This window comes from Lynx canadensis, chromosome A3 (genome assembly GCF_007474595.2).
Source record: "Lynx canadensis isolate LIC74 chromosome A3, mLynCan4.pri.v2, whole genome shotgun sequence".
Lineage (NCBI taxonomy): Eukaryota > Metazoa > Chordata > Mammalia > Carnivora > Felidae > Lynx > Lynx canadensis.
This window is the reverse complement of record NC_044305.1, coordinates 59,051,043-59,063,946: the sequence shown is the minus strand read 5'-3', so window position 1 is coordinate 59,063,946 and position 12,904 is coordinate 59,051,043. Positions and strand designations below refer to the sequence as shown.

The following is a 12,904-nucleotide window of genomic DNA, read 5'->3' as shown; positions in this document are numbered from 1 at the left end:
TGCAGATGATTCCTTCTGTTAAATGCAAAACACACTGGTGTGCAAGGCCACTGAGGGAGAGCTGGAGGGGAAAGGGCCCTTGTGCCTCAGTAGTTGAAATAAGCTAGTGCTTTGGAAGGACCTAAGAGGTGGAGAGAGACAGGATCCTCAGTCCCCTTGGCCAGGGCACCAGCAGGGGGTACAGAGAGCACAAAGTATGCCTGGGCCCCCACGCTACTCACAGATTCTGCTCCCTCCTCTCTCATTTCCACTGATGCTGGCCAACTCTATCGTCCCCAACAAACTACTATGGGAAGTCATCTACAGTCACTGCCTTCCATCTCCTACCTCCCCATCAGGCCTCCGTTTCACCGAAACAACCCCAGTGGAAGTCACAAATGACTCTGGCATGACCCCATCTGCTACTTATATCCTCTACTGATCTGTCACTGACCTAACACCCACTGCTGCTCTCAGTTGCCCTCCCGACCAGTGCACCCCTTCACAGCTTGGCTCCTCCACATGTCCCTTAAACACCAGGGCCACCCACAATGGCATCTTCACTCCAAAGCTCTCCTGTGTGACCTTACCCACTCTCACCCTTTTGAACTATCATCTGTATCCTGAGGATACTGATTGTGCCTACTATGTGTCATGCACTATTAGGAGCAGTTTATAATATGCACTCATTCAAGCACAAAAACAGAAAGGCTTGGAAAAGGCTTAGAAAAATCAAACAACTTCTATAAGGCCACAGTAAGATTCAGACCTGAGATCTGAACCCAAGGCTACCCAATTCTAAAGTGAATGAACAACTTCACTACATGCCTTCAAACTAACAATGAGTGATGGTTCCCAAGTCACATGCCTGTAAGGCTGGACACCTCTACTTGAATCTCTAATAAAACGATCTCTTCTTGCTTATCTAACAGGGCTATCTTATCCATAGCTGTGGCATGGATGGAGGTGCCCTGAAGATCCCTTTCAAGAGAGGACTTGCTGCCCCAACTATCAGCAGACAAATGTCTTCCAATATCAGCTCTTCCAAAGCTCGTCTCAGCTGCAGAACCTGTCTCTCCAATGAGCCATCCTGTCTTGTATGTGGACAAGAATTTGTGAGTGGATGCAAACTCCCCTTGTGCCTGAAACTCCCAGGGTTTTCTGGACTCTCGTGCTTGTCCACATGAGGCCATTAGAACTTGGTCCCAAAAATCTAGCTGAATTCCTCCTATACACCTGCAGGTCTCCTTCTCCTAGGCTCTGCCACAGATGAGCCACACTTTTGTTTACTCTCTCCCTGGATAGACTTACCTTTCCTCACTTCCCCTGAGCAACTTCTGCTCACCAGAGCAAGGTTCAAGAGACTCATGTCCTATACTTTATATGGAATAATTCACTTCTTAGTGTTCTATATCCTCAGTGGAAGCAGAACTTCTGGATGTTTTATCACTTTGCTTTTGCTGATTTTGATGAATTTAACATATTCAAATTTATTAATCTCTTCCTTTATGTTACCTGCTCTTAGCATCTTGTGTAAAAAAAGGTCTTTTCCTAATTATAGTCTCCAACATTTCCTCTTAAAATTTTTATATGTTATTTTTCACATTGAGAATGTAAATAACATGTGTTACTTTGTGTGTACAGTGCAAGGCAGAGAAGAGATTATTTTCCACATTTGGACTGCCCACTAATTTTCTGAGCACCTTTTAAAAATGAGCGGCTTGCTTTTTCTCACATAATTATATCTAAATATGGGTCCAAATATGAATGATCTGTTTCTTATCTCCATATACTGTAATGGTCTACTCACTAGGGTTTACAAGATGGGAGGGTTCTCCCATCTTGCTCAGCTGATTTCCTCAAAACTATCATGGTCTTGGTCTTTTGATTTTCCATAATAATTCTAAAGTCAGCTTGAACAAGTCCATGAAAAAGTCCTCTTGGAATGTTGACTGAAACTACTTTAGATTTAGAGACTAATTTGAGTAAAACTGGCATTTCTACTATGACATTGAATCTATGCATCCATCCATGGATATGGTACTTCTGTTTATTTAGGCCTTCTTGAATATTTTTCAATAAAGCTGTAGAATTTTTTCCATAAAGGTGCTACACATATCTTTAAAAAGATCTGTTCCTAGGTATATATTATGGAAGCTAGTGGATGGTCCTATGTATCCACTCTCCTTTTCTTCCTGGGCACATGGATGGGCTACATTTCCCAGCCTCCTTTGCAGTAGGTATGAACAATAGTGATGAGTACCCCTTTTCTTCAAATCCTTTCAGAGCACCTGTGCCTCTTCTACCAGCTAGAACTTACATGTAGAGACCTCATCATGACCATGCAGTAATGACAAAGTCCTAGGGGATAAGGAAGCCAACAGATGGGATTCTTTCCCATCTGTTGGGAGTCTCCTTCCCAGAGTCCTCAGAGCAGCCCATGGAAAGGAGCTGCCTGTCGATTTGGAACATCTTCCCTACACAAATGATGTAAAATGAGGAGAGGTCAAAACTAAGAGCTGTGGGTTTTTATAAGACTGAAATTTGTCTGGCTGTATAGGTGGAGGTTTCACGGAAGATGTATGTACATATGCATGTAAGTATGCATGTATGTACGTATGTATCTATCTATCTCCTAACTACCTGCCTATAAGTAGGCTTCATGCCCATGCAGAGCTCAATGCAGGGCTTGAACTCACAACCCTGAGGTCAAGATCTAAGCTGAGATCAAGAGTTGGACACTCAACTGACTAAACCACCCAGGTGCTCCTACATAGCAAATTTCTGGATCTTAAAAAGTTAGACTGGATTTGTTTGTATGATGATGAACTACAAAAGACTTATAGGCAGAAGCATGGAAGTATGGATATGAAGTATATTTACAGAAAAGCAAATAATATGCTAATGGACTAGCAAATATTATGTCTGAAAGAAAGAAGTAGGAGATGAGGCTAGAAGGAAAGCTGGGATCACATCATGGATGGCCTTGGATTTATACTTTGTTATGTAATGGAAGCCACCAGAATTTTTCAACATCACCTTAAATTGTTCTTCAAGAAAAATAACAGGTTATGCATTTATTCAGGACCCTCTGAACGTTGGCAATTCTTACCCTGCGTGTTCAGCAGATAAACACATGCCAAACCGTTTGGTGCCGGTTTCCATGCATCTTCTTATCATAAGCCGATAGCGGGGCTCAAACACATGCAGTGGACATGGGACGGTGGGGAAGGCCATGGCACACACAAAGATGGGGACATCTCTGGTCAGACTGTGGGGTGAGGAAAAATGTTAACTTAGAAGTAGGAGGAGCTGTCAGAAACAGAAGGGAGTATTAGTCACTGTAAAATAGCAAAAGCTAGCTAACCTCAATTCTCTCATTTACAAAATAAAACCCTGAAGCCTGCTTCTGTCTCTATTATATTTGTAAAAATTTTCTTAATGTTTATTTATTTTTGAGAGAGAGGGAAGGAGAGAGAGAGAAGGAGGGAGGGGGAGAAAGAGAGAGAGAACGAGAACATGAGTGGGAGAGGGGCAGAGAGAGAGGGAGACACAGAATCCGCAGCAAGCTCCAGCCTCTGAGCTGTCAGCACAGAATCCAAAGTGGGGCTCAAACACACGAACCATGAGATCATGACCTGAACTGAAGTCGGATGCTTAACTGACTGAGCCACCCAGGCACTCCCTTCCTCAGTCTTTAGTGGGAAAAGAAAGCCCACCACATGAGAAAGTTTTCAACCAACCAGGCTTCCTGCCAAGCCTTTCTTACTTAATTTGATGAGCTAGAACATACTATATTGTATTAGTTTTCTTAGAAAAGTTATAGCTTATGACTCCTATAAAAAAAATTCTGATGACCTTGAGGGCACCATCATAAGTGAAATAAGTGTCCAACTCTTGATTTCAGCTCAGGTCACTATCTCATCGTTTGTGAGATCAAGCCCCATGTCAGGCTCTACACTGACAGCAAAGACCCTGCTTGGGGTTCTCTCTCTTCCTCTTTCTCTCTTTCAAAATAAATAAGTAAACATTTTAAACAGAAAAACAGATGTCAGAGAAAAATGAATACCACAAGACCTCACATACATGTGGAATCTTAAAAACAAACAAACAAACAAACAAACAAACAACACCAAGTTCATAGATACAGACAAAAGATTGGTGGTTGCCAGAGGCTGGGTTGGGGGGGAGGGGAGGTGGGCAATGGGTGAAGGGGTCAAAGATACAAGTTTCCAGTTGCATAATAAGTAAGTCCTGGGGATGTAATGCAAAGCATTGTGACTACAGTTAATAATACTGCATTGTATATTTGAAATTCGCTAAGAAAATCGACCTTAAAAGTGCTCACCACAAGAAAAAAAAATTAACTATGTATAGTGATAGACATTAAGCCTTACTGTGATCATTTTGCAATATACATAAATATCAAAGCATTATGTTACATACCTGAAATTAATGTAATGTTATGTGCCAATTACACCTCAATAAAAACAAATAAGAAAAAGAGAAAAAAGTTCTGATGAAAGCATAAACTACATAGTAGTCAAAAGTAGTGAGTTCTAAATAAAAAAGAGTAGCAGAATTTTAAGACCTCAATATTTAAAAGTTGCTACAACACAGAACTCTGCTCACTTTAAAAGATAAAAACAACTGTCAAGCCTATTTTGAGTGGTAATCCTACTCTCCCTTCTATTTCTATATACTTAGTACCTTTCAATTCTGAAAAATTCAGTACCACTTATTTAGATACAAAAAGCAACTACATACTTTTTATGAAGCCACACCTTTGAAGTAGTTCTTATAATCCCAGTTAAATTTCTATAAGTCTCTGTAATTAATTTTTTTCTATTTGTGGGATTTCTAATTTCTCTGCCAAGGAGGAAAAAAAAAAAAAAAACACCTGAGATAAAGCTATTAAGTTAACAAGGATTTCCTTCTTTAATCTGAACTCAAGACCAAGTATATACAACATGAGGACTTACTTTGACAATTCTGTCATTTCTTCATCATAAATTCTCTTTCTATCAGAGAGTTCATCTGACAAATATCGAAATATTAATTCTTCGGCCAGACTAGTTATATTAAAATTTCTGCTTGCCAACAACTGTAACAAAAGGCAATATTAATACCACATGGCAATTAATTCCAAAGGACAAAGCACTCTTCTCCCAGTAGGAAAGGTCGACAACAAGGTAGAGGGGTGCAGTCTTTGGGAAGACAAAAGGATGGGGATACAGAGCTTAGAGGTCAGCCAGTCTGGGATATGGAGAGCGGCAGGGCAGTTCCTCCCCTCTGAGAAAAGGGCAGGAGAAGGTGTTCACCCAGAGGAAGGATTAGTGAGTTGGCTTCTGTATTCTCAATCACGTATCATAATGTCAGGGAGGGGAGAGGAAGTGAGTAGATATGTTGTCAAAGAAGAGAAACAGGAAATACTCATCCGGGAAAGTAGAAAATTCAAGCTACTAGAGAAGCATAGTAAGGATGAGTACTAATGTTTTCAGTCTAAGATTTAAGATCGTGAATTTAAACTGAAACCAATCTTACCAATTTTGTGGCTTTTCTCCAGCTCTGCTTTGTTATTTATATGGACACGTGCAAGAAGCAGAGTTGACTTTATTTGGATTGGGAAAGGAACTGACAGACCAAGGAATTACAGCCGGATATGAAGGAAAATAGGTGGAAACTGAATTAAAATGTGCTAGGATCAGTGGGTGAAAGAGTTATACATAGCTGAAGATCTATCATTCTGTGTCTGTGTGTGCACTGCTTTTATCTTAGACACATGAATTTGCAAATAACAGTTCTTTTTCAACAACATTTGAATACGTATCAGGTACCAGCTGAAGATGCTTCATATAAATTAAGTTAGGCCTTAAAACAGCACTGTCCCACAGGCACCATCTACAATGCACTAATACAGAAGATGGGTCTCAGAAAGGTTAAGGGGCTAGTGTAGAGTGACAGTGGCACAGCTAGGACCCCAGGGCCAGTAGGTTTCAATGTCCTATTGTTTCTTTGTTAACTTGCTGCATTTCTGGGCTGCAAGCTACATGAAACAAAGTATATGAAGCAAGCTACATGTGTTGCTATAACCCACTAAGAACTAGAAGTTCAACTTTGGGAAACAACAACTGTGTTTGAGACCCTCAGTAACGGAGTAACTAGCAGAAACAAGTTTCACTTAATTCACAACTAGTATTATTAATGACATCAGTATTTTATACTGTTCTTTTAGGGTATCATTTTATTGAAGAGTAATACAATAAAATTTGCTTCACTTGGCTTTATGTCAACCAAGAGTTTGGCACATACACAGATAATTGACAATTCGTGTTTATAATAACGCATGTGAAAAAGTCTAACCTCATGAAAGTATTTCTGCATTGAAGAAAGATCAAATTATTATTATTTTAGTTTGTTTTATTATATTCTAATTTCTGGAACACCGGCAACCTACACAGAACTTGCACTTAGCCATTCATTCATTCACTCATTTAATCATTGATTCAACATAGACTTGCTGAACCTTTAGTACACGTTCTGGTCTCTGGAGGTAGAGTGAAAACAAGACAGAAGTCATCTCTGTCCCTAAGGAGCTTATATTATAGTGCCAACCTCAATGCACTGGTTCATCACACAGCCCCCTAACCAAATAGCACTGAACGCAGACATGAATGAAGGGTCTGTGTTACAAACAGTGGTCATAAAGACATGCATCTTACTCTCTGAGAATAAGAAAGCTGCCTCCAGGTCCACCGGTCCAGACAAGCATGGGTACAACAAGGCAGTGGGCCAGATGCTACCCACTGTTAGCAAGAAGAGAGAGCAAATACTGTGGAGTAGACCTGCACAGGAACAGCTGAAGGAAACTGCTACAAAGACTCAAAAAGCATCCACCATCAGGACACATGGTGCATGGTACAATGAATGATATTCATGATTATTCAGGCTCTCCCTGAGTAACTTAGATTCAGGATGTATGCAATTAAAAGAAACTATGTACAGATAATGCTCTAGAAAGGTCTCAATTATAGTTTTGGCAGTAAACTAAGTCACAATTATTTAAAAACTCATGTAAGTATGATATCTCCTATACCATATCAAGTTCAAAAATAAATTTAACTGTATATTTGTTTTTAAAAAAAAAACACTTGATCGTATTTAAAATGCATTTAGTGAGTTTGATCTCTAGAAGTAATTAAGGCAAATATTTGTAGTATCATTTTACAGGTAACTGCCCTCCCAGAAGTTAAATAACTTGCTTCGTGGAAGGTTAGTGGCACCAAAAGTACCAGAGTCCACATAGTTGACAGAGTCATGATGTGCAAAGTTGATCAGAAAGCTTTTAAAAGCTTTTAAGTGTTGCTTATTGTATTTACCACACCTATGGTATGGATTTAAACAGTTTATTTTTGAGTTAGACATAACTAAGCAGCTTCCCTTCATGGAAACTTATGTATTACTGGCTTTGATTTCAGACAAAAGATGCAACTGACAGGGCACCAAAGGGATTTCCCAGTATCAAAAATGATCAAGTCTTCGATCCTAAGAAAAACTAAGTACTATAATATGACTTCACCTTGAGATGAAGTAAAGGACTGAATCCTTGGCACATATTAAGTATGCCATTATGTTACCTCAACCCTTTATGATTAACATAGGGTAAGGACTCAGCAATGTTATCTCAATTATTAATAATTAACGCATAGTAAGAGCTCCAATTATGTTACCTGTTTTCGATACTCATGCCTGAAAATTTCCCTGAAGTTTAATGGGTTCTGTATCTAAACTTCCTCTGTGTATCTTTTGAGAAATCCAATAGGAAAAAGACCTATCTTTGATTGGAGAAATCCAACTTTCTTTAATAAATGGGTAGTCAAAACAAAGCCAACCCAAGAAATGAGCACCTGCTGAGGGGTAAGAAGAGGGGCCGAACAGTCTTCTTATTTCAGAAGAAATACTTACTTCTGAAAGTTTTTCTTTGCACAACGGACAATGCGGGGCATGGTCAAGGCAGCGCTCAAGGCATTTTAGGCAAAATGTATGTCCACATGGCGTAGTCACAGGCTCAAAGAGCAACCTGGAAAATATATCTGAGTTTTTAGCCAAAAATTGTCCAGAAGAGATTTTCAAATAATCTATTTTCTAAGAATTCCTTAAGATAATTTCCCTACTGTTGTAGAAATCAATTATATCTATTTCCATTTATAGCTTCCTTATCAAATTTTTAGAAATCACTTATTGCTAAGGTATATATAATTTTTCTGATAATGAAAAGCCTATTATGTTTATGATATCAAATTCAGGAAGGATGGATATTTCAAAGAGTTGCACAGATTCTACGTCATCCTACCTCATGCAAAGGGCACACTCAAAGTCCGTTACATCTATGGAGAGCTCTGGACCTTCTCCTACATTAGAGGTCATATTCCTTTGAGGTGAGGAATCTGCCTCTGAAAAAGTTTAAAATGCTAAAATTAACACTGCTTATATGGATACCAGCATGCAATAATTGTATTTCCTCTGGCTAAAAGTGTTACATCAATGTAACAAATTATGCTACGAAGGAATAGTTCCTAACCCGATTAACAATATACAGCAATAATTTATCTGGACAGTGGACTTGAATAAAAGTTAAAGTTATAACTAAATTTTCCCTCGTTTTGACTATGAAATCCTTGTGGGATTAACCGTTCAAATTGTTCTATAATCTTAAAGCTGACATATTCCTTTCATTATTAATTTTAAACTATCTGTGTAAAAATTAAAAAAAAGAAAACATTGGGGGTGCCTGGGTGGCTCAGTCAGTTAAGTGTCTGACATTGGCTCGTGTCATGATCTCACGGTTCGTGAGTTCGAGCCCCGCGTCAGGCTCTATGCTAACAGCTCGGAGCCTGGAGGCTGCTTTGGATTCTGTGTCTCCCTCTCTCTCTGTTCCTCCCCTACTTGCACTCTGTCTCTTTCTCTCTCTCTCTCTCTCTCTCTCAAAAATAAATAAAGATTAAGAAAAATTAAAAAAAAATTAAAAAATGCATTGAATATTAGCTAACATTCTATCACTCTGGAGTCACACAACTCCATGATAAAATAGTTTACTGACCTTTTTTGGGAATTTTCCCAGGACCATTCAGGTCATGCACATCCTCCATATCATTTGGAAACTGTCTCTTTAAACTGGTGCTGGGTGCTCCTGGAAGGATACTTTCTAACACTTCTTTATCCTCCTCAAAGTGCAGACCCAGTATAAAATACAAAACCGAAGAATTTGTATTTCTGAACACATCGGATTTCTCAGATGGATTCTGGTTAAGTAGGAAAAAAAGAACCCAAAATATTAAAGAAATCACAAAATAAGAGAAAACAGTATTCATGCAGTAGCCTTTCTTAGACATCTTTGGAAAAAACAGGACTGTACTCTTCATTCATGACTGGTTTCATCTATTAACTTCTAAGATGAGCTTTGCACTTCCTGTAGTAAAATACAGAATAATTCTCCTTGAGACAGATCAACTGAATATCAGTCTTCATATATTCAAATCATCCCTCTGCTTTCTTTTCTCCAAGCCAAAGTAAGTTCAGGCCTCCTGATGCTTGGGGTTCCCAATGTGTGCTGTCCTAAATCTTTCTTTCTACATGTTTCTTTGCATTGTTTTCGTTACTTCCATCAATTTCCTTTAAAAGGTTCAACTCTCAGGTTGAGGAGCTAGAACCTGTCTTGAGAAGTACTTCCAACTAATATAACACCACAGTTTGAATAACTTGTAAACGTTGAAAATTAAGGAATTACATAAAGTTTAATCAAGATAAAATTGACAAACACATGCACTTTGTACCTTAGAACTCCCTGCATTGTCACCTTCTTCCAGAGGCTGGGTGTTTATATCACTGGCACACTGAGCCTTCAACCTGCTGTTCAATATTCTGCTTTGGATGGAAGGTGTTAAATTTTGATGCACATTTTCTGAAGCTGGGAACAACACCTCACACATTACCTGTAAAATTTCCAAGAAGAAAAAAATATATTTTAAAACACTTTTGAAAAATACATAGTATGCCTTAAAGATCCAAAGGAAACTACGGGGCAAACTGATCCAAGTCATTGAAAAGAATAGTTACCATATTCCAATTGCCAACGTTTTAAAACTCAAGTTTCTGAAACCATAATCGATGCTTTAAGCATTCTGGCTAGCAGTACCTTTCCACTTTAGTCTAACCAACTACAAAATATGAGCATCACTATTTCTGTCTGGCCCTTACACATCTGCTACAGAAAATCACCCCTAAAGTCTCAGGGTTAAGAGAGAAAAGTGGGGTCTAGAGGTTGCAGGGATCCTAAATTAAATCCAAGTCGTGATCACCCACAGGACTGAGACATTTCTAGAGGAATGCTCAACTTACAAGAGAACTGGAAGAGACACCTAGTAAAGAACTATAAAAGGAAGACAAGGTGAAGGGCTGTAATTCTAGTTCAAGAGCCACAGACCAGCCTTTGGTGGTAGCGGGAAGTAACTGCCAATCCCTCGATGGTCCTGCCAATCCTCATGGACTCAGCTGAAATCCAAGGGCTTAAGAGAAGTACAAAGCAGTGACTGAAACCTAATAAAGAGTCCTCCATGGTTCTTCCTGTCACAGGTCAGTGCACCACACCCATAACTGCTGTATCAAGAAGAAACAGCACTCAGCATGGACATCAATGTCTTCAGCACTGGCTCTGAGGTTTAGAGCAGCAGAAGGCTGCCTGGGAGGATACCATGTTTCACGGGCACCACCAGGCACTGTTTTGGGACTGTGTGAGACAGAAGACATCTACCACAGACAGAATGCTACAGGGAAAAACATCATATCTGAAATAGCACCAGACTGACAAGAAGCACCACAAGATCTAGATTCTGGTCCTGGGACCTTTATACATCTGCTTAATTTTGAGCTCAAGCTGAATTTCCTATGATGCTGTTGTAAAAAGCAGTTGAGACGCATTTTAACATTCTTGTGAAATGTGCAGGTGGAACAAAGCAGGCAGGGATAGTTAGAAAAGCCAATGTTAAGATTCAATGTTATTTTGACAAGTTGAAACAACGGCCAAAACCAGTAAGTGATGATCTGACAGCATTAGCGAAGACCGATAGACTGCATAATAAAAGGATAAAAAAAATATTGCTAGAAGGTTCTCACTGAAAACAAACAAGAAAGATGTAGGTGTTTTGTCTAACTATGAGCCAATGGTGTGATGGTATTAGGCTAAAAATAAACATGCCTCATGAAATGAACACAAGGGAAGGTGAAAGGTGCCCCCTATAGTTGTCAGATTTGGATGCTGGGGTACACTAAATGTATCCAAAGGAGGAACCCTTACTACCTTATAAGGATGTTCAGGCCAAAGAAAGACTTGAGACAAAGATAAAAATCCATCTCAAATATCTAAGGTGCTTTAAAATGGAGAAGGAAGAATAGATTCATTATTCCTTGCTGCCAAAAATAAAACTAGACTGGAAAGTGGAAATTACAAGGTAAATGTGTGGTAGAAGTCAGCGATAGTGTTAAAATAGGGAAACACTGACATAAAAACAAGAACTGCTGGTCACTGCACCTGCTAAGACTGTAACTATTGTACAGGCTCTTTTACAGTAAGTGTGACTCAGTGACTTCTAAGAAGACTGGGTTAAAGACCTGAATAAGAGAGAAGATATTTCTGCATTGTTCTGGTGAAGCTTTGCTAAAACTTCCAAGTCAACCTATGCAGCTAGACTGGTATATTTTGCGTATTATCACAATGTCTTTTATAGGGCTCCTATACAAACAATAATGCTTGAAATTACCACTCTAAGAAAACTCACTTTGCCTCTCCAGTCTCACACATGGATCCTCCCTCACTAGCACGTGCCATTATTTCAGCAGAACAGAGCTATACGAAAGCCATCTCACTGTGCTTTATCCCTGGATGAAAGTTATCAAGTGCATGAAACTCATCATTATTCCTGTGTGTCTTTAATCATATTGTCATGAATATTCAGAATTATATTTCTTGTTTATGTGACGGGAGTCACTAGCATGGACACAAGGGCTATATAAATGAGACTTAAAGAAGAAAGTCATTTAAAGAAAATCACACCTTCTGTGCTTCCTTCTTCACAGAGTTACACTCAGGATTTAAAGCAAGGCAGTAGAGAAACTCCTTCAACACTTCCTTACTTCTTCCCAATCCAGAAAGAGCCTGAGCTTTCACATGATGCCCCTGGATTCATCAAAAAACAAGATATACATTTTAAAAAATGGTGTGATTATATTCTTGTATACAAGGAGATCTGAAAAAAACCATTAGAACTATTTAATTTTCAAATTAGCTAGAATAAACAAAAACCCATCAAGGTTGGCTCTAGCTCTTCTGCCTTGGAAACCAAGCAAACCCAAATGTCTCATAAACACAATCCACAATCAGCCAACAGGGGTCACCAGACTAGGAATTTGAGCCCAAGGCAGTTCCAAGGTACATGCTAAGAGAGAACTGGCTATCTACCAACTTTAAATACACTCAGCAATCACAGATCACAACCATGTTCCTGTCTTCATGGAGCATATAGACTTGTGAGGTAAGACAGACATGAGCAGAAATATCTGTAACACAAAGCATAGCCTACAAAATACTACAACAGAAATAAACAAAGTGTAATATGGATCAGAATTTTCCACCAGCATTTTTTTTTTTGGTAATTGCAGTATTTTCTCAAATCATTGTAAATACTGTAATTTATCAGTTCACATATCTTTAGTCTTTTTCTTATTTATTTTTTCTTGTTACTCTCTGGTTCTTTGTTCATATTTAAGAAAGATGTTTCTTTCTTAAGTTGTTTCCAACTGTTTTTCTCTTATGCTGAGTCAGACCCTCGTCCTCCATAGTCTTCACTGCTGAATGGAAGCTTTTTTGGGT

At 38.9% G+C, this 12,904-nt stretch overlaps 1 protein-coding gene across 2 annotated transcripts in view; it reads right to left on the bottom strand.

The window, feature by feature from the left end:
* LONRF2 (LON peptidase N-terminal domain and ring finger 2) overlaps window positions 1-12,904 on the bottom strand; it is a 46,622-nt gene that overhangs the window by 6,439 nt on the left and 27,279 nt on the right. The window contains exons 3-9 of one of the 2 annotated variants that reach the window (XM_030310396.1): window positions 12,089-12,211; window positions 9,813-9,971; window positions 9,080-9,281; window positions 8,333-8,432; window positions 7,945-8,059; window positions 4,962-5,083; window positions 3,092-3,250 (exon numbers count right to left, since the gene is read on the bottom strand). In XM_030310396.1, coding sequence (XP_030166256.1) covers window positions 3,092-3,250; window positions 4,962-5,083; window positions 7,945-8,059; window positions 8,333-8,432; window positions 9,080-9,281; window positions 9,813-9,971; window positions 12,089-12,211 — 980 coding nt within the window. The remainder of the gene's footprint in view (window positions 1-3,091; window positions 3,251-4,961; window positions 5,084-7,944; window positions 8,060-8,332; window positions 8,433-9,079; window positions 9,282-9,812; window positions 9,972-12,088; window positions 12,212-12,904) is intronic. The other variant, XM_030310397.1, reaches the window with a different exon arrangement.